Source organism: Puccinia triticina, chromosome 7A, assembly GCF_026914185.1.
Source record: "Puccinia triticina chromosome 7A, complete sequence".
In the NCBI taxonomy this organism is placed as follows: domain Eukaryota; kingdom Fungi; phylum Basidiomycota; class Pucciniomycetes; order Pucciniales; family Pucciniaceae; genus Puccinia; species Puccinia triticina.
The window spans coordinates 1,347,196-1,369,701 of NC_070564.1; the positions used below are offsets into that span (position 1 = coordinate 1,347,196).

The 22,506-nt window shown below is 46.0% G+C and overlaps 2 protein-coding genes across 2 annotated transcripts; both read left to right on the forward strand.

The window, feature by feature from the left end:
* Window positions 1–18,428: 18,428 nt before the first annotated feature.
* Window positions 18,429–19,081, forward strand: PtA15_7A163 (uncharacterized protein; the record flags this gene model as incomplete). The annotated part of the gene is made up of 3 exons (XM_053170741.1): window positions 18,429–18,544; window positions 18,603–18,807; window positions 18,884–19,081. The coding sequence occupies 3 exons, from the start codon at window positions 18,429–18,431 to the stop codon at window positions 19,079–19,081; spliced, it is 519 nt and encodes a 172-aa protein (XP_053021992.1).
* A 1,388-nt stretch (window positions 19,082–20,469) lies between these two features.
* Window positions 20,470–21,768, forward strand: PtA15_7A164 (uncharacterized protein; the record flags this gene model as incomplete). The annotated part of the gene is made up of 4 exons (XM_053170742.1): window positions 20,470–20,642; window positions 21,250–21,419; window positions 21,498–21,616; window positions 21,709–21,768. The coding sequence occupies 4 exons, from the start codon at window positions 20,470–20,472 to the stop codon at window positions 21,766–21,768; spliced, it is 522 nt and encodes a 173-aa protein (XP_053021993.1).
* Window positions 21,769–22,506: the final 738 nt, after the last annotated feature.

Consider the following 22,506-nt stretch of genomic DNA (forward strand, 5'->3'; position numbering starts at 1 on the left):
GGTTGTGGAAGGATTGGTTCATTACACAATAGATCAGAAACAGGAGAAAGAGAAGAAAGAAGAGAGAAGAGAAAAACAATCAAGACTGTACCTGGGAGCAGCGGACACGAGGCGAGCCGGACGGAGTGGTTGTGGAAGGATGAGGAAAGGATCCTTCCACGTCCGCTGATCCCAGGTGTACAAGGTGAGATGTGAAAGCTGTGTGACATGTGAGGAAAAGTGGAATGAAATGTATGTAGCAGAAGTGAAACATGAAACAAATGTGACTACCTCAACAAAAACTGTGCTATGTTACCGTTATCTACGCGTTACGCGTAGCGTAACTACCCTTTGTTGCTGCGGGTGGCATCAACCGCTTCCTTATTTGGGGGTCCTCGTCGTTTTGCTGCGGGCTTTTTCGAGGCAGTTGCTGAAGATTGCAGTGGCTTCCTTGACAACAAAGAGCCAGAAGTCCCAGCTGGAACTGCTATCAGGGGATCTTTTGGGGGCAACAGAGCGGGCTGAGAGGATGCGGCAGAACCTTGGTCCCTACTGTTTGGATCCAACAAATGGAGGGGTACAGACTTACGAGGGCGGAAACGCCTAGCCGGGGGCTGAGACGGCAAATTATGTATGAATGGGGCAGCTGAGGCGGATCTTGCTGCTGTGGGAGGAGTTGGCTTTAAAGGCTCCAGCTGACTTTTGTTCAATCAAAGACAAATCTTGAATGGTTGGCTGGGTGGACTCGGTGGTGCTCCGTGATCATCAGAATGGGAAGCATTGTGGCTTGATTCAGCATCTGTGGATTCTTCCCCAGATTTGTCTCCACTTTCTTCAGTAGATTTGTTGCTCAAATCTTTGCTAGAGTTGTAGGAGCTGCTGGAATCATCGGATATGTTGTCACCAATATATTGGATCTTGCTTGTGTTCTTAACCACATTCTTAACTGCCAAGTTTGTATTGATTTTTGGAGGTCTCGACGTGTCCGCAGTGACATACCCGCTGTCATGGATATTCAGCAAGTTGTTCATGTGAGAAAATGGGACGCCAGAGGTGATTTTTGGGTTGTTGTGGCGGATCCTTTCAACACTTTCATTGACAAAACCAGCTTTGTCTTCAGTCCATTGTCGTGAGTAGAGCAGCCAACTGGTGTGTGGATGTGCCCCGCTGATGCTTCCAGGGACCGGGTTGACCATCTGAGCGTAACCACCATTAATTTGATTGTCATGCAGCCAAACGCCGGTGACACCTTGCACGTTCCTAAGCACTTTTCCCCAGTAGTGGTTGCAACCCCAATATCCTTGTGATATCTGTAAACAATCCCTGATACAGTCAGCTTGAACGGCCATTCCATCTGGCCCATGAACTCAGCCTGCTCATCTTGGTCAACAATGGACGTCAGGTAGATTTGGAAATAGAGGTGAGGCAGAGGTTTTGAATCGGGGAACAAAATTATCAAGACTTCTTCTAGGAAACTGCTGGGAAGGTCTTCAGGAACAGAGGTCTGACTTTGACAAGAATTCCTTGACCTGTTGGAATTGCAACTCTGACACTGAAGCCCAGAAGTTCCAGCAAGCCCAGAAGACGCCCACTGGGCAATTAGACTCCCTGCTTTGGAATAGCTGATCAAATTGTTATCAAACATCGATTTGGCCACCTTGAGCGCAACCAAGCGGCGGTCTCCACTAGGATGCTTGATTGTCTTGTTGTGAGTGTTCCGGGGGCATGAAAACACGTGGGTTTCTTGGACTGCAAACAGTCCTTGCAAGACCTTTGAGGAGTTTGTCTTCGGATCCAACAAGATTTCCATGAAGAAATCACATGACGCAAAATCACCGGGAACAAAGGAGTTAGGGTGTAAATTCCGAGCTGCTTCAAAGAGCTGGTTTGATCCACGGGTGAGAACGGTTTTCAAGCGGAGTGCTCGATGAGCTCGTTGGTCGTCCTAGAGGTGAAGTGAGAGACCAAGGTGTGGAATAGATCGGTTTTCTTGCTGCTGGGAGTTTGGAGCCAGAGGGGACTGTAGATGGCGTATAAAGATTCCAAGGCAGCCGCCAGCCAACAATGATTTTTCCTGAGGGGATCCTTTGAGGCGGTGTAGGACATGAAAGTGGTATGCAAAGCTCGGTTGATGTTTTGGGAATTAGGGGGCCTTCCAAGCTTGGCTTGCTTGTTGGGACAATCTAGCAGTGCTTCAGTTGTGTCCGGGGGGCGGCCATCATTTATTGCAGCCCTCTGCCGTTTGGTTGGTTTGATCCACCTGATCGAGTGGGCAACATCCTTCTGATCAATTGGTTTGACACCATATTGGATGAGAATTCCCCGCATCCAGAGAGAGTGATCCCGCTCCAAAGCCTTGAAAAAGGCGTAAAGCTCTGAAAAACCGGCCAAAAAACTCTTCTTGCCCGCACTAAGTTTTTGAGAGAGCGCCATTAGTTGCAATTCAAAGAAATTTCAAATAGAAAGAATCAAGAAACTGACCTGAACATGTAATAAACCCAATGCATGCTCTCCTGAGCGTTTGTCAAGCTCGGAAGACCGTCATCTCCATTTGGCGAGTCCTCCAGCATCTTGGGGCGGCTTGGAAACAACATGGACTCCACGTCCGCCATGGTCCACCAATCCAGCCAAGCCTTGATCTTGGGGAACCTGCCGCGCATCTTGTCAATTTTATCGTCGTGGGTGGGCCCATTTTCCTCACACGGCTGCAATAGTGCCAAACACTTGGATTCAAACAGGGACTAGACGGAGGGAAAATGTCAGAAATTAATCAGGGAAGGATGACAGAAAACATGGAAATCTAACCTGCTCATCGGGATTAATGACCGCGCAGTTCTGCTTGACACGTGTGACTGATTGACAAAAGTGTTCACGACACCCCTTGAGTTTTTGCATTGCTTCTTTGGGGTCGGATTTGCCAAAAACGTTCATGTAGGCCGCAACAAAGCCTCGTTGCTGTGCTTTTGAGAAATCCACTATGCTACATGCCATGTTTTTGCGCTCGGTTTGCAAGAGAGAGGGTATGAGGAATTGCCGGAACAGTACAGAGAAGTGGATGGTGTAATATGATTCACTGAGCCCACGGATCCAGCTCAGCTGGACGGGAATCCATCAACCAATGTCGTCGCAGTACATCGAGGTGGTGAGCAAATATCCTGCAGCAAAGAATCGGTATGTGACGTCGGATATCAAGCCACCTGAGTAAAGGGTGTTGCCGTCCTCACGACGCTCAAGCAGCATCTGAGACATCCAATTTGTCAGGAACGTTATATTTTCTTCACCCCTCCTGCATGCTATCAAGATAATCTCCATTCTGTTTGTGTGATTGTGAGATGTAAATAAATCAGTCAATTGTCAAACAAAAAAAATAGATGATTAGTTGTTGATCGGAAATCAACAATTGCCATTGAAACAAGTCATGCATTAACTTGTCACCACCGTTGTGGTGACCCATTTCATGGCCAGCTAGTCAGGATCATCGCCGCCGCCAGGATTTTCATCAAGAGTCCAGTTTTAACTTTCATTCCTCAAGCCTCAAGAAACATCAAGATCCTCAAGTCCATCAAGAATCCACCCTCTTCCCATCCCCTCTCATTTTTCACCCCTCTCTCTTATACTCTTTTTTTCTCCCCTCCATATCCTCTCTTTCTCAGTTCCCAGTCTCTTTACTTTTCTTGGTCCTAACACAGCATATGCTGTGGGTTTATTAACCTGTTCTTCATTTTTTTTCTCTTTCTCTTTCCTTTTTTTTCTGTTTGTCCTTTTGTCTGTCCTGAGTGTTTCTGTCTCCTCTTTCCCCTTTTCTTTTTTCCTTTCCTCTGGTTCCTCTCCTTCTGTCTCATCTCATTTTGATTTCCTTATTTCTTTGTGCTGTGTTTTTCTCTTTGTCTGCTTCTTTTGTTTGTTGTGTGTGTGCGCGTGTAGCGCGCGGAGGATGTGATGAAATGTATGTGACATGCCACCCGGAGTCCAAGTTCAGCTCAAACTTGGATGATAGGTGGCCATGGCATTCTGATCCCCAGAATACGGACCATTGGAGAGTTTATAGATCAATCATCAAAGTTCCAAACCTTTGAGCTCAGCTCGCCGATCCGCCTTCATCCAGAGTTCTCAGACCCCCCCTTCCTTCTTCTTCCTTAAGATCACATTCACCTTCCCCTCAAAACAAAAAAACCGCCGCCGCGGATCCAAAACTCCGGCGAACCTCTCAAAACCACCAACCCCACAAGCTATCACCGTTCCCATCCGCGCTCATTCTTACGGACCATCACCCCGAGGGCAGCGCAAACCGCAACTCTCCCCTCACACGACTGCCGCCACTTAGCACGAACAGGAGTCCCTCACTGTCACCACCCTTACCAGAGCCAAAATCAATCTGTCGCAGAATCTCCCGGCGAAGATGGCGCAGCCGATCCGAGTTCCCCAAGGATTTGTGAATTTCAAGCACACTACTGTTTGGCTCACCAGGCCCGCCAGCCTTCCCAATCTAAATTGTACAGAATCAAACATTTCAGGTCAGTTCACCGGATGAAAACACAAGAAATGGCAAGCAAAAGAAAGATAGGACAATACCTTGAGCTGGAGAGCGCTGGCCTTTGGCTTTGTCTTCACAGTCTTGATGAGATCATTTTTTGCCAGAGGGTTGGGTTTCTTTGAGGATGGCCATTGATGATTGTGGATGCCTCGGTGTCGGAGGAGACCCCATCCTGTCTTCTTGTGATAATCTAATTGGCATTGTGTATCTGGACAGTCCTGCCAGTAATCCTTTCCGGGACATCAACCGGCAAGACCTTTGCAGGCTGGGTTACTGCAAGAGCCCGTAAAAATATACATCAGTCTTCATTCATGGGCTGATGAAGAATAAACAGAATCATTGACCTGCTGAGAAATTCCTCAATCTTACCGCGGCCGGTTGGCGGGGGACCAGCGTAATCACAACCTTCCTGATCACACCGTAGAACACCTAGGCAGTAGAGTCAAAAAACTTTCCACTCATCTGACTTCCCCCCATTGCTACTGCGCTTTGAGTAACCGACTGCTCCAAATTTTTTGATATTGGCACCGACAGAGAGCACAAAGATAGTGGAACCGTTGGGGTAAAGGGGATACCCTTGCCTGTCCAAAACGCAGCCGTGGTTGATGTATGTAGTGAAGCCTTTGTCCATTGCAATTGGGAACTGCCAGTTTGCAACGTCTTCCGCATCCGCCAAAGTCAAGCCTTGATGGCAGCTGGTGGTTTTTTTGATTTTCTCACCGCTATTGGTGGTGGATATGGTGGGATGAGAAGTGTTGGCGCTAGGTGAGATTGTCGGGGCTGAAGATAGTGGATTGGGATTGATAGGGGCAGAGGATATCGGATTGGGATTGATAGGAGCGGTGCTAATTGAGTTTTTGGCTCTGGATTTTCTCTTGCGGGGCATGGGAGCGGTGTATACTTGTTACGAAATAGTCAAGCTTATTGCATATAGCTTATCGGGTATCTATTTGTTTAATATTTGTAGGGTATGGTTTTAATTATCTCTATTAAGTTTGGTAGATAAGGTTGTGGGGGTGGGATTATGAGAAATTCCAAATGAAGCAATTGATCAGAGCGCTGCAGCGGGGAACCTAGATTTTCATGATCAGCCAGTCGGTAGAGGTTTTAAGTGGGGCAATGGGGAGAAGTCCTAGCCCTAACTAGGTCTGTTGATACAGATAAAAGCACAATAAAGACATGTTGTGAAATGGGTGTTGTAATTTTATTTACTGGGTATGTTTTATGTAGATTTACATGCATTGTAACTCGTGTGGCTGTAAAAGTACAGGATACATGTCTCTGGGTTGTGTATTACAAACTGTAATTTACAAGGGGGCAATTTACATTTGGTGGTATGTACCCGCGGCATTGTAAAATTAATTTAATTGGGTGATTTATGTAACTTTGCAATGCATGTACTTTGCAATGGGGGGGCATTGCAAAACACAGTTTGTAAAAATCACCCACCCCAAAATAAACTGTTTCAAATGCTTGCATTTGACATGCAGGGTACTGAAGCCAAGAGATGCCATTGTAAATCAACCTCAATACATAAATACATAAGTGCTTTTGTTGGCACATTCATTGTGCATCAAAAATTGGGTAGAGTCAAAGCCTGAGTAAGGCTGGGGTAACCTCAGCAACTGGGAGGATTTGGCCCATTTTTTTGGCAGTGGTGCAAGCCAGTAATTAGCTATGTTAATATTGTATGTGTGAGCATTGAAATGTGAGTCATGTGTTTGTGTTTAACCTTTAAAGAAACCCTTACATACCCTTACCTTACATATTGGGAAATAGTACGTGTCATTAAACAAGCTCCATATCAAACTATTTTAGGTTTATTGAAATGTTTAACACACTAGCATTTTATTTTTCACAACTTGATAAGCCATGAAGGTGACAGTTTTCGGTTGTAAATGTGTATATTTTGCAATTGGTTTCAATCAAACATGAAAACTGAGAATGAAAAATGATACTTTATTAAATTGTGGTGGTGGAAAGACCATGATGAGGGCTGGAATTGGGATGCTTGGTTGAAAAGAAGCTTTTTCCACCAAGTAGGGGGAAATTGATGAGAGTAGTCATAAAACAGCTGAAAAAGAATAGAGACCTTAGGCTACCCCTGCAGCTCTTTTTAGAATTTACACAACATAGGATTCCAAGATTAAGTCTAGAATGACTTGATCTTAAGTTTTGTGGTTTTCTGAAACAGAAAACACCAGGATTTTTACAGTGGTGCAGCCACCTTGGCCTGTTCAAGTCAAGTTGGGGGGGGGGGCTCCTGGACTTGGGGTGCCTGCTGGGGGCTGGGCACTGCAGCAGCGAAGCCGCCTTGGCCTCTAGTGTACACCAAAGAAATGGGGTACCCAACTGGGTACCCCAGTGGGCTTGGGGTATTGGTAAATACACCCCAGTTTGCATGGGGTATTCACCTGAGCACCCCAAAATAGTTGGTGTACCGGGACACAGAGACTCAATCTTGGGGTAAAACCTCTTATACCCCAAGTAAATTGGTGTGCACAGTGCGCGCACCCCAAAAGCAACTGCTGGTCAACAGATTTACACCCCAATTCAAAAATTAATGGGGTGCATCCCCAAGCACACCAAGAACTTGGGGTGCATCTTGGGGTGTGATTGAATTTGTGAGGTAAATTATGGAGAAACCCATGAGTGAATTGTTGGTGTACAGGCTTTAATTGTACCTGAAAAAGTTCAAGTTCTTGAGACAATTTTTATTTATTTATATATGTGTATAGTCAGAAAGAAAAGAAAAATCAAACACCAAAAAAAAAACAAGACAAAAAAATCAAGCAGGGGCAAGGGACTTGCAGCAGAGAGCAAGGCCCGTCTGGATGTGAGTCAACCAGCTTTTGGCATTTTGTGAAGTCACCCGGGTTTCCAAGACAGGAGGGGGGATGGGTTTGACACCATCATCCCCCATTGGCCAAAACCCAATGATTATTGTTGATGTGGAGTAGATAAATTGAGTCTGATTGGCCTGATGGACCAATGCGTAAGGGAAGGTAGGTGCAGCAATCTTTCAGAGAGAGGAAAATGATTGGACGTCCGTAAGTGTTGGCAAGTATCTGACCGTGATCCAACCTGGAAAGCCATTTGTTGGGCTCGATCCTTGTCTCCTCTTTTTCCACCTGAAGGTTTTGAACAATCATTTTCATGGGTTTGTCGCCGCCCTGTAGTTTGGAGTAGACCGCTTGGTATTCCGTCGCTTCCTTGAGAATCTCCTGCCTGACACGGAACCATCCATCTTCTCGGTAACCAAGGGCTTTGGCCACACAGTGAAATCCAAAATTCCCATCGCCAGCGGGATTGAAAATATTGAGAATGAACTCTTGGAGATGTATGGGAATCTGGGAAATGTATTCAGGCTGATCAAAGCTCACATCAGTCATTTGCAGACACCAAAACAATAGACAAATGATAATGAAAAGCTTTACCTTCACTGTCAGCTCCGGTCTCTTGTGTGACTCAAAGTTGAAAGGGTTTAGAGTTCGCGCTGTAGCGGCTAGGATAGCGGCCAGCGGAAAGGGGCCACACTATAACCTTTTCAGGCCAATGGGAATAAAACCACACCTCGACGCTGAATAGCGGAGGGGCTAGCTCCCTTACAAAAGTAAGGGGACGCGGCGATGACTCGAGCCAGGCGCCGTAGCTTAGAACAAAGAAGGGTTATTTTCTAGGTTACAGGTGTGATTACAATCACCTGTAACTAGAAAATACACGAGTTGAGGTCAAAGAAAGCTGTAAGGGAAAGAGAAAGTTAGTTGATTATTGTAAACCCCACTCACTATTGATTTATAGTAAGGTTGGCGGGTTTTTTATGTGTAATAATCTTTGGGGATGAATCTCTACAGGTGAGAGACCTCCCTTTTTATATTACAGGGATCAGCTCCCTCCTTTGAGTCAAGGATCTGAGGGATCCTTAATTCCAAGGAGGAGTGATCACAGAATTCAGAAGGGGATTTACATAAATGTGTATGTAATCTCCCTATTTGTACATATATTAGGCTTAATCAGGACAAGTACATAGAGAGATAAGATTATCTCTCTCTGTATAAACAAATATGTAATCAATGTGAAATAAGTTTAATTACATGCTCAAAATAGTGTGAAATATGTAGTAAATACATAATAATAGTACATTGAAATAAAAGGTACCTCAATATTGTAACGACAGGGAATTGAACTCTTGACTATATGTACATTAGTCAATCATTAAAGCAGTCTTTAACCATTAGGCTATAAGACATGTACTATGCTTTGTAGACACATGGACTTAGTGTCTCAGTGTCTGACATTCACAGACTGTGACACTGTCACTCCCGCATTGGACACACTAGGCTTCTTGATTTATTCTTTGACAATTTTGCCTGTAATGCTGTCACCTTTATCACTGACATCGTCATTGACGTCATCATCATTGTTGCCATTGCTGCCATTGCTGGAGCCGGACTTGTTGCTGTATTCAAGTGATTCTTCGAATCTTCTTGTTTGGAAGATTCAATATCATTGCCGCCAGTTATCTTGACTCTTTTGGGATTCTTTTTTGTGGATGCCTTCAAGGCTTGTTTCTTAGCCATGTGTTTGTGTTTTAGCTTAGCTTCAATAATCTCAAACCCCAAAGGATTTCTTGTCGTGGAAGTTGTAGATTGTTTTGATTGTTTCTTTGCAGACGGACAACCTTTTGTGTTCTTTTGGTCTTGGGTGCTTGGATTGCAACGGCGGTATGAGTTCCCGCCACAATTTTGTTGATTTGATCAATTAAATCAACAAGTTTGCTGGGCTGTTTGTGCAAGAGCAAAACCATAATTAACTTCATTTCTTCATCCAAATCAAGTTCAGGCGTGTCCGATTTCTGCATGGACACAACGGTTTTGAACAAAACAGCTAATGAATGAGCTTCTTACAGAGGAAGGAGATACTTACCGTTATCTCTGGATTATATTTCAGATGCCACTGAAAGTGGAAATCTTTGAGAGCCAATGAATCCCCCCATTTGAAAATCTTGGCCATGATGTGCGGGCATGGTATGCCAAGTCCAATGGATACTGTATGCAAGCACGGCTTGCTGCAATCAAAGTCATTGAGACGGTCAAATTGCATCAGGCACTCCCTGAGTGCAAACGTTGAGATGTTTCCGAGGAGTGGGATGAAGCTCTTGGGAACGTTGTGGTGGCCCCTCTCGTGGCCAGCTAGTCAGGAACATCTCCGCCGCCAGCAAGATCATCAAGACTCAACTTCCCTCTCACGCTTCAAGACTCAAGAATCCACCGTCAAACCTCAAGATCCCTCTCCATCACCTTCTTACTTTCAACTGGCTCTATCTTCAAGATCTTCCCCTCCCCCTTCTCTCTTTCTACTCCCCCCTTTTCAACACTTTTTTCCCATTTCCTTTCTTTCTCAGTTTCCCAGCCTCTTCATCTTTCTTGGTCCTAACACAGCACCTGCTGTGGGTTTATTTCCTTGTTTGTTTCTGGCTTCTTTTCTTTCTGTTTGGTTTGTCTGGTTTGAGTGTTTTCTGGCTTTTCCTTTCTTGCTGCTTTTCCTTCTTCTCCATGCCTCTTTTCCTTCTATCTCATCTCACTGTGATTTCCTCATTTCTTTGTGTTGTGTTTCCTTTTCCTGCTTCTGTTGCTTGTTGTGTGTGTGTGCGCGCGTAGCGCGCGGAGGAGATGATGAAATATACGTGACATGTGGCTCTCCCGGAGTCCAAGTTCGCCGAACTTGGATGATGGGAGAGGCATGGCATTCTGATCCCCAGAATACGGACCATCAAGAGTATATCGATCATATCTTCAGAGTTCAAACCTTCGAGCTCAGCTCGCCGATCTTTCTTCATCTAGAGTTTTCGCAATCCCCCTTCTTTCTCTTCGTTAAGATCACCTCCTACCCCCCCTTCAACAACAACAAACAACCGCCGCCGAGGATCCAGACCCCGGCGAACCTCTCAAAACCACCTAACCCCAAAGCTATCACCGATCTCATCCGCGCTCACCTTCACGGACCATCACCTCGAGGGCAGCCTAAACAGCAAACATCCCCTCAACCGACTGCCACCGCTAGTACGGACAGGAGTCCCTCAACGTTGACCAGTGTCTTGACCGTATCTTGACCAATTGAATTATGAACCTGGTTGATTTGGGTTTCAACTGCCAAAGCTAAAGATTTGAAGACTGAGAGCAAGTCGCCTGTTGAATTTTTGATGAACAATTTCAGATAGGCATGGCCCGATTCAACTTGAGGGGTATTGAGGTTTTGCAGATGGGGGTACTTACAAGCCCATGCTACAATAAATTTCTCCTTGAGCAGAAGAATTGTTGATTGAATGTATTCTAGGACAGCGGGGAAAGATGAGAGGTGCTTCTTCAAAGCGTCCAATTGTTTGATATATATTTCAGGAGTTTTGGCTTGGGTGACTTTGCCCCACACGGACATAAACTCCTACCATGGATCTGGTTTGGGTTTTTCAGGGGTCTTGTCCTTGGTCAATCAAGGCTTGGGTTTTTCCACAGGAGCCGGATAGTGCTTCTTGCAATGTGTGGTGATGTTATTATTAAGGTGCCAAGTACAGAGATTGGCTTGCAAGTCAGGAAAAATTTGAGCCAAGGCACCACGCAAGGCGTTGTTGCGATCAGTGACAAAAACTTTTGGGATGCGTTGAGTTTGTCATATGTGCTTCTTCAGGCAGTTGACCGCCCATAAGTAACTTCAACTGTATTTGTGAGCCATGAAACAAAAGCCAATCAAGAAAGTTCAGTTTGAAGCTGCTTGGCCGATGGTATGAAGCAAGGGCAATTCATACTTGTTAGTTTTGTAAGTTGAATCCAAAAGGGCAACATGGTGGTTGATCCAAGCTAGGTGGATGGAAAGTGGTCTGATTTCCCCGTCATCTGCCACCTGAACATCAAATGACCAGTTTGATTCCTTCAAAATACACAAGAGTGCCTTGGTTGGTGATTGACTGTCCAAATCCTCCTGGCGTATTTTTTGCAGTGCGTTGCTAACTGTCTTGTTGGTTGCATAGGTTTTGTTATCAGACATTTGGAGCTGGAGTAGGATCTTTGCTGGCTTGAGGTTTGACTGGGAGAGCTTTTGAATTTCCTCAACTTGTTCGGGGAGGAGCTGTTTGTGAGCGGAATGAGAGGAGGGTGCACCGTGCGGCCAATGCTTCATGGTTGTGTTGGCCATGTCGGATCTCTAGACTCCAAGTCTTGTCGGTAATTTTTTTTCTCGTGAGAATTGAGCCTTTAAGCTCAAAGGGGCACCAAATTTTTGAGGTGGATGTTTTTTTTCAAGACAGATTAAGGATTGAGCCACAAAATTCACCAGATTGATCAAACCAAATGTACACATTTTTGTTGGCGTTGGAGCAGGCTTTGAAGATTGTGTATCCATGCTATTTGGCCCAGTTTTGACAAAATCTGACCAAGTCGTCCATCAAGATAAACTGGGCGCAAGGCGGAGGATCCAACGGTTCTGAAAAGCAAAAAGATATAATAATTTCAGCTTTGGTATTGTATCTATGGGAGAGGGGAAAGTAAAATAGAAGAGAGATTCTTACCTCCAGTGGTCTAATTGAAGTCTTTTACATTAGTCACCACACCAATTTGAGAAGACTGGCCTTTGAGTTTGTTGGTTGCTTTGTTTTCATTCATTTTCAAATCTGCGGTGGTGGCGGTCTCACAAGCGGGAGAAGTTGAATCCTTGTCTGAGGATGAGGACTCATGGGATTGTTCTGATTGGGCCAATGGTTCAATGATCGGAGGCACTTGAGCTGGAGCCAACAGGGGCATGATTGAAGCCATGGGAGGGATCATTGGAGCCAAAGGAGCCAATGGGGGGATGATCGGAGCCAAAGAAGCAGGGGGGGTGATCGGAGCCAAAAAAGCAGGGGGGATGATTGGAGCCGAAGAATCTGAGGGAGGGATCATTGGAGTTGAAGGGCCAAAACTGGCCAGAAGCTGTGCCATCTGCGCCCAAACCTCTGGAGGTACTGTGATACCAGTGGTTGATGGGGTGCTGGCACAGGTGTTGGACATATCTTTTGTGAGAGGTTGATATCCTGCGTCACCTTTGCAGAGTGGTGTTAAACCGGAGGGTTGGTGGCTGGGTGGTGCTGTGTCAAGCTTGAAAAGCTTTGTGTCTCCACGGTACCCCAGGAATGTCTGGTTTGGTGTGACACCCCAAATATATCTGGGGTGCCCAGCAGCACACCCCTTTCACAGGGGGGTCACTTTATCAAGACTGGGGTGCGGGGTATATGCACCCCAGCAGGATGGGGTGCAGGGACTTTGCACACCATTGATTTTTATGTGTTTGGGGTACTCCCTGACACACCCCAACTTTCATGGGGTTCAAGGTTATTTACCCCATCTTCACTGGGGTGAGCGGCTGTACACCCCAATTAACTTGGGGTACATATGGGATGCACCCCATTTTGGTGTGCATGAAGTAAAAGCTTGGGGTGCATTTAGCATGCCCCTTTTTTTTGCTATATGAAAATCAATCTCACATTGCCTTTAATTTGCACACATGACTAACTACTTATATATCTCCTTTATAAACAATAATAACAACCTTATCAGCTAATCATTGGTTGATAATTACTAATCAGCAGGGCTCAATCTTCATCCACAATGACAATCTTTCTTTTTGAATTCTTGGAAGTCTTACTGGAATCAACCATTTGTTCTTTCCACAAGTGAAAGTCTAGGATCCCTTCTTTGATCTTATTTTTCTTAGAGTAGAATGAAATGGGCATTCCTCCACTTATTGAGCGGGCTCCAAGTCAATTCCTCTTTGAAGAAAAGTAATCCCAACCAAAGCTGAATGCTCTCTTGATGTTGACAGATTTTGCTAAAAAAAGAGGAGTGATTTCAGAAGTTGGAAGGTAAAGAAAAAAAATCATCTTGAAATCACCTGGACAGCTTAAGATTTCCAGTGCCATATTGATGAGGCCACCATGCATGTTCCCCAATCTCTTCTGGTGAAGCTACCACCTGATTGGGTTCACAGGTTTGATTCTGTCCAGGATAAGGCATCCTGCTAGCCAGAAATCAAACACATCAGTGTGGTGATCTTTTTTGTGGCGCTTGTGGCGCGGGCAATTCCCATGAAGTTCCAGCTCTCAGTCCTCTAGACGCTTCAGGATCCAGGATCAAGGCCTCAAAACGTTTCAGGATCTCTCTTGCCGCACACGGCGGCGTGGCAGTTGACTGTGGATTCCCTTTGATTGTTTTTTTCTTTTTTCCTTTATTTTCTGTTCACGCTTTGTCTGTTTCTTTGATGCGCGCGTTGGATGAGGTTGCATGTGGTGGGTTGGGGTTTTCTTTTGGCGCTGCAGGATTTTTCTTTTCTTCTTGCTTTGTAGTTGTGCGCGCAGAGGCCCGCGGGTGTGTGATGACCTGTCCATACATGTCATGGTCCACAGAGTCTGAGTTCAGCTCAAACTCAGATGATGGGGCGGCATGGACTTTGTCTGAACCCTTTTCTTTTGGCTTTCAGATCATCCTTCACAGCCAGAATCCCAAATCTGAAAGTTTATTGATCCCCTCTCTGAATCCGTGTGCCTTCTGAGTTACAACTCTCAGCACCTTGAGTACTGTTTTTTCCTGATCCCCTTTCATTAGATCACACTCTCTGGGTTCTTTTGCCGGTGAGGAAATCCTACTGTGTCAGAAGGTAGGCAGTTGGTCGAGGGGAATGTGTATTGAGAATGGGAGCTTTGAAATGCCTAAGGATGGCCCCTGTGAACCCGGGTACCTGTTCGGATGTGAATACCCGCCAGCTTTTTTTGCCAAAAGTTTAAAACCCGCACCCGCACCCGCACAACCTTGGGCAGTCAGAGCGGGTACCGGCAGGTACCTGCCCCTCAAAATCAACCGGAATGATTCCTTCCAGTCAAAGAGGTTACAAAACCTCTTGATACTGCCGGCGAGGATGTGATCAAAACTAGAAAGAGAATTGATCAACGTTGCTGGGTAATGAACTTAAAACGTGAGGATACAGGCATAGCAACACCAAGAGAGATAAAATTTCAAAATGATGGATCACTAAAATTTGGTTCAGTGCCGGTCCATGCCGCCTCAAATTCTGAGTTCCAACTGAACTCAAACTCTGGGGTTTGTGACATCTAATACTCAGCTCATCACAACCTAGCGGGCACGCACACACTACAACAAACAAGACAAACACGGACAAAGACACAATCAGAAAGATAACCAAACCTCCCAAATCCAAAACCTGTCCAACGCGCGCAGAATGAAAAGAAAATTACATAGCATGATGAAAAGAAACAAGCATGAGAAAATAAATCAACCAAAAACAGAAACAAGGGAAGGAAAGGAAGAGATATCCTGAAATGCCTTGAGGGTGCGGCGCGTGCTGTGCACCGCCGACGGGAATCTACTTCCTGTCGTCTCTCAACAAATCCCCCCCCCCCCCCCCCCAACTTCCACTATCCTTTGAATCCCTCATACTCCCCTTCCTTGGACCACTGTGAAGGCAGCACACAGCACACTCTCCCTTTCAGTAACTGCCAACGGCCCGGGAAGTTTCCACCTTGGGCAGCAGCAGCATTGTCCAGGCCAGCAAGCATACTCGTCCTGGGCTGTGATGAGATACAAATCAATCTCAAAAGAGATAAAATGTAACTAGAGATGGCATATGCCACCCGGGTACCCGTGGCGGGTGCGGGTACCCCCTGTTTTTTCACAAATTCCTCACACCTGCACCCGCACCTGACACCCACCATGGGAGGTACCCAGGTTACCCGGGATTGCTAGGCTTGAGAGTTTGTATCCTCTTCAATCGCCGGCTGATCGGTCATTGAGAGCCTAGAGGTTGTAGCCTTTTCAATGGCTGGCTGACCAGTTGTAATTCCTCTGAAAAAATGGGTTTCTTGTAATTCACATTATATGCCCTCATGTACAAAATTAAAGCAAAATTTAACTTGGTACTATTGGGTTTAGAATTTCAGAATGTGGTAATGTTGCAGTAAAATTAGTGAAACCCATTTTCTTGGAAATGCGGGAATTAATTTGAATTTGGCTAAAAAAATGGTGAAAAACTTTTTTCAAAGGGTGAAAGTATGAGTTAATTCAAGTTTGGACTGCTGTGCCACTCCAGTTTGGTCAGATATCCTCGCCTCCTCACAAAAAGGATCTGGTGATTTTTTTTTTTTTTTTGCTTTTCAAAATTCACATGTGCACATGCAAGTGAACTTTTTCGCACTTTGCTAATAGTCACCCTGATGTACGTTGTGAGAACTCCTTTGGGACGGGTGGCATTTCTGTGAGGGGGAGATAACAAATATGATATTTGCAGTTAAGCAATATTTATGTTACGGGTGGTTTGAAGGACCTGCCCCTCTATTGTACTACACAAGGATTCTGACAACAAAATTTATTTATTGTTGTGGCAAAACCTTGATAGAGATCACTATGTGTAGTAGTCTCTATCAGACTTAGATCAAACAATGCAGATGATGTGCAATGACACAAACTATTTAAGAACCTGATTATGATCACAGGTGTTGGGTGAGTGGATGTTTGAGATCACACTGTTAAATGAATGAGTGACTGGTTGGTTGGTGGCTGCTATTCACATGCTGAATTCAAATGAGGGGGGAGGAAGGGCTCCTTATATAGTAAAATGTGAGGGATTTTTGCTGGTGGGGAAGTCAGTTGAGGGATTTATGCTGGTGTGACTTCTCCTGTGAGGGATTTTTGCTGCATGGAAGCTTCCGTTGAGGGATTTTAGCTAGTGAGCCTTCTGATAAACGTGTGATCCAACATGTGACTGATGATGTCATGCGACCATACAGGGGTACGTTTGTGCACCTGTAGAAACTACACCCTAACTATGTACTTGTACCTGATTCTATACTATGTACTACCAAATATAATTCTATAGTATTTGATTATGTTCTGTCACAAACCATTTAACCAAAATAACTTTTGACTGAGTGGAGCTATCCTAGTGGTTCAAGTGAGTGACTAGGGGTTGAATGACCTTCAGAATCTAAATATGCAATAATAAATCTAAGAATATATCTCCTTCTCATGTATTCAACCATTACTTTATGTAATTTGATACTTGAAACAGATTTGGCACACCACAACGTGTGTACATTGATGTGAAAATATCACAGGATGGGCATTTCACAGCCACATGAAAAGTAAAAGCTTTGTGTTGAGACATCAATTGTTCCCCTGATTTACGCGAGTACATGAGGGGTACAATATCACAGGCTGTGCCTTTTACATCTCCATGAAAAGGATACACTGGTCATGGAGCCAAAAATTTGAATGGCTTATATTCTGGATGAGTTCTGGATAATTTATTGGCAATTTATGGTTTATTTCAGGATGATTTACAACTGATTTCCACAGCTGACTTCCAGTCTTTTTCATACCTATCCAATTTTTATTTACCAAAGGCCTCCAGCAGAGTTATGGTAGGGAACTCCCTGGGGAGTGGGAAAATATATCTCTTCCACACTATGTGAATGCTTACACTGTTTCTCTTGACAAAAGTCCACAAAATTGGGTTTTGAATTTGGATATAATCTGAATTTCTTAGTGATTCTACAAAACTGCGGGAGATATTAATTTAGTTGAGAATCAATGAGTTAGAAATGGAAGTGCTTACCTTAGCCAATGTTAGTTTGCAAGAAGAAGTTGTATAACTGTCTCCTTCATCTTCCTTGCTAGCTTGGTCAATGTTGGCTTCACTCAGGGAATTTTTCTCTTCATCATATAGTCCAGGAAAGCTTTGAATCTTGCTATCCAAGTATATTAAAGCCTCAGGTTCATAGAAAAAAAAATCAAGGGTTCCCCCTACCAACACTGGGTCGCTACGCTAACCATAGCGGTTAGCTTAGCGTAGTGCAGCGCAAATGCGCTATTTTTTAGCGTAGCGTTAGCACAATTGCACGCATATGCGCTAACGCTACGCGCACGCGGTGCGCAGCTATTTTAGCTGATAGCGTAGCGTTAGCGCAGATGCGCGCAATTGCGCTAACGCTACACATGCAGGGCGCAAAGGAGCGCGCGCTACGCTGCGCTACAGCGCCTTTAGCGGGAAAAAAGGGCTTTTTTTCCGCTAAAAGCGCTGTAGCGCAGCGCAGCGTAGCGTAGCGTAGCGACTGTAGCGGCGCGCTAACGCTAACAAAGAATTGGCGCGCTGTTAGCGCCGCTGAAAATTAGCGCAGCGTAGCGGCGCTAACAGCGCGCTAACGCTATGCAAAATAGATGGGCGCTTTTTGCCGCTACGCTAACGCGTAGCACTGAAATAGTGTAGCGTAGCGTAGCGTAGCGTAGCGTAGCGTAGCGACCCAGTGTTGCCCCTACAATAAGCACAATTACAAAAAAAAAAATCAAGGGTTTGCCCTTAATGCACAATTACAAAAAAAAATATCATGGGTTTGCCCTTTTATAACTCCCCACGACAAAATTTGAGACTTTTTATCCAAGAATCAAAAATCAACTAGAACCCGCACGCCGCAACCAACCACCTAGCGCAGCAAGCTGACGCACCGTGGCCCAACGCCCATCCCTGTCTAGCAGGGTCAAAAAGCGTTGGGTGGAAGGCCCCCAGCCCTCAAGCACAAGGGGGGCCCACGAATAATCCCCGCCGGACCGCGCAAATGCAACAGCGGACGGGGGTGAGGCAATTCACCGCTGGAAATACAGCTGGATAATCACCTGAGGCAACCTAAACTCAACATAAGCCCCCTATTTATACCTACCGCCGCCAACCATTGCTCGCCTCAAATCCAATCCACTACGACTTGACCCCTATACACTCGGCGCCGTCACTCAATCACAACCGTTGGCCCATTGCCCTAACAACCAGCACACTACCCCTGACAACAGCCGCCGCGTAAGCCACCTCCTTACATCGTCTCCGACTAATGACTATCAGCTCACAGCAGTGTTCCAGCTCCTCCCCAGTCGACTTGCTGACCAATCTTCACGATGCAACCATAAACCCCCAGCCTTCCGTACAGACTTCCGCCGTCAGGGACGGGTCGCCCACAACCCATAATCGTCATCGTTCATCCAACTGCCATACGCTTCATTTGCAGTTGGAACCCTACCAACCCCGACACAAAATACCGCTCGAATCAACCCGTACCCTTGACACAACGCCCGTCGCCCGGACTTTACAGCATCCAACGCCAAGCCACGGCTCGTGCGAGCTGCTCTCACCACGCCTTCGCCTTCACCTTTATCCCAACGGGCCCTACGCCTACAGCTTATCACAAGGCGTTAGACCCTGCGCTCGCCGCGGTGCGTCGCTGAACGCACCTACCCAGTCCAGCCACGAGTTCACACCAATTCAAAACACTCGACATCATCAGCCAAGCCCACGACCAGCCCGCCCGATCACGAGGCGTTAGGCCCTGCGCCCCCTGCGGCTCGTTCCCCGACAAACGCAACCAGTCCAGCCAGCAGTTCCAATCAATTCATGAACCATCGACACCAACAGCCCCGCTTACAACCAGCCCGCATCACTCAGTTGGGCCCCAACAACCTCCTGCACCTCTTGCTCGCCCGGTACTGATTCTGGCCTGACGAACAACCCGCCCAAATTAATATAAATAATCCCACTCAAGACAATCTAACGATCCCTACCGCATACCTCAACCAATCTTCAGAAGCTCCCACTCAATTCAACGTTCCAAATCACCCTACCCCCTCGCCTCTATATTCTTGATATTCAGAATTACCCGGACTTAAAACCTACTGTCAGCTCATCCTCCATCCCCCCGCGACCAAAAAGCACCCGCGGCCAGACTCGTAGCCGCGACCGTCGCTCGCACCACACAACCCGGCTTACACAAACAAGTCACTCCGACCCGTCAAACCCAGGCTGACTTGCGATCCCACATGTCTTCATTACGAGCACCCAACCACCCCGCCACTTTCTCGTCGCACTTCCAACCATTGGCGACCGTGAGTCCAGTCCACTCATCGTGCTCCTGTTGACCCTGACACTTATTATCTAACATGTTGCCAACAGTCTACGACCGAATCAGCTCGCGCGAACCAATATGGTTTCGTGAAGACTTCAAGTTACTTCCAATGCGGTGGCATTGGCGACGACAAGCGTGAAAATTTTCAAGTCGAACTCACCGCGAACACCGCGCTCAATAACGTCCTGGAGGTCGGCTCGATCTATTCGATATCTGGAAAAATGATTGCGATGAATGACGGGTCGCCTCCATTGTTGACATACTCCCACGACATTGTCACGCGGGTTGCGAGTACCTCTGACGACTCACCCGATTTCGTCAACAAGACGTTTGTTAGTAGCCTTGGCATGATCACTCACCGACAAGAAGTCGTCGCTGAAATGCCAGACGCCTCGGTTTCACTTGAAGTCACAGTTGCGCACTCAGACTGGGATGCTGAGGTCAGCTCGCCGAGTACTTGCCTCAACCCAATCAAAATTGCAAACCGACTAACCATTCATGAACTTCAGGCTCGTTGCATCAAACGCTTTAATATCAAGTACATTGTACCAGGCACAAAAAACATGATCAAAACTCATACTTTATATGTCGTAGGGCGTGAAGTCAATATCCTCGGCCGTCTCGTCGACTTCGACATGGACTTGGATACTGCCGTAGTTCTTGTAAGTCACCGCTTTTCTCCATCACAACAATTAACTAACATCATATCAGGTCAAACATGTTAGCGTCACTAACGGCCACCAGATCGGTAAAGTCAATGGGTTCGGCGGCAATAACCCAACACCTGGAACTCTTGTCCCAATGTAAGCATTTCATTCAATCAGAGAACACAAATAGAGGTTGACACATATTGCCCAGAACCAAATTCAGTCCAAAGAAGGCAGAACCCTTGCCATCAACGTCTGGATCGAAGTCAGCATCGCAAGCGACTCCGACAAAGACACCCAAGATCACAGCCCGCGGAGCGAACCGGGCAATGAGCAATCAAGAGTCGGGCCTGATCTCAACCATTAGCAAAGGTAAACAAAAAGCCGCACCTCAGTCCGACGCTGAAGACGACGACGAAGACAAAAGCGAAGACTCTGATGAAAGCGACGGCGACCTCCCCGCACCACCTCCACCTAAGTCTAAGCGAGGACGCCCGCGAAAGTTGGTCCTTCAAGAAGCTGCCAAGCGATTAAAAAATCAATGAGCAAATGGCTGCCGCTCATGCTGCGATATTGAGGTTTTCCTCGACGGTGCAATTCACAACGCATATTCCCAACACTTTTGTATCTTGTCCCCCACACTTACACATCCCTGACCGAGGGGGTTTATCATCGGCTTCATACGATTCGAGCCAAAAGTTATTACCTGTGTTAGGGCATTTCACTGCCGCCTCAAGCCATAATCACACTTAGTTTTCATTTTCAAGTCCGATTGCGCCTTTTCAATCTTGTTTGTATATTCTCTTACTCAATTTGTATTATATGCAGTCTTGAATTTCAATTCATCACTCTTTCCGCACAAATGAACATCATTGTTGTTCCTAACAAGACTCTGTTGTGAAAGTCTCGATCCAACATTAACCTCAGCCGATTGAGAAACATCTGCAGCACGTACTGCCGGCTCAGCTCCAAATTATACAGTTCTTGGTAAGGGATCATCTTGTCCAAAAACGTGTACGAGCTAAACAAATTGGATGGGCGGTAGACAGATGTAGTGCTCACATCATCGGTCCCGCGAGCCTGTGCTCACTTCACATTATGACTAACAGCCCAGTGTCATCTAACAACAGCCCGGACGGACCCACTCGAAATCCACGCGCCACTGGCGAAGCCCGGTCATCACGAATCACGATTCCTGCCACGGCGCCAACCAAATCTCCGACCGCGCCGGTTTGCCCGACACAAGTGATTCACAAACTGACCAAAGCACGTTTAACAGGTCAGTCACGATCGTTTCAAATGTGACTAGCCATTCCCTGCACGATCACAAGTCCTAATGGGAAATGAATACTCACAGTTCAAGCGACTCGCACAGAACACTTGCCCAACGACCAAAGCCCATTACGTCAAACTAACCTCGAACTTCGATTGCCCCGGCGACGATCCGAGATTAATCTTAATCGGCATCACAAATCTGTCCGTCCTTCGACGTATTTCTAGGTGGTACCCGATTCGACTTCGCACTTGCCATTTGACTTCACTCATACGACCTCATTGTCCGCCTCGAGTGTGAAGACTTAATCACGCAGTCTGCTATCGACGATTGTTTGAGCGTTCAAACTCCTTAGCCTAAGTGTGATATCTCCTAGAACTTCAACTATTTCACTTCGTGGCCAGGCTGAAGATTGATTACTACTTGATCTCAGTCCAATGATCGAAACAAAGGGAAAAGTCATCAATAGCACGTCACCTGGTTGGGAGGCTTCCCTCCGTAATTGCTCAATGTATAGTGTCCCTCACAACCTTGGACCTTGTAATAGGAAATGCAAAGGATGTTCGGCGCGACATTGGACCGATGAAGCTGCAATTGTCGACCGAGGAAAGAACCATGTGTTATACACTATGTGTTGTCAAAAGAATAAGGTAACCATTCCTTTTGTCAACAACTCAGCACGCAAGTATCCCGAATTCCTCCGGAGACTGCTCGTCAAAAAAGATCAAGGTATGTTAGAGTCAACCTCTTCATTGATCCCTGACTTATTATTTTTGGTTTAAAAGACTGTCTAGATTTTCAATCACTCATACGGATGTACAACAACGCGGTTTCCTTTACGTCATTAGGCGCCAACATAGATCCTTCCGTTCAAGGCCAATACGGTATCAACGTCTTCAAGGTGTCAGGAGCTCTCACCCACCTAATTTCGAGTTTGGAGCCGGTGCCTGGCGTCGAGCCAGGTTTCTCCCAAATATATGTCGTCGGAGATCGAGGTCTAGGTGAAGCTCAACTCAGAGTAGACAAAGCCCGTGGGATGAATGGCGATCGTGGCAACGCTTCAAACATGAATACCGACTTGGTATTTAAAATT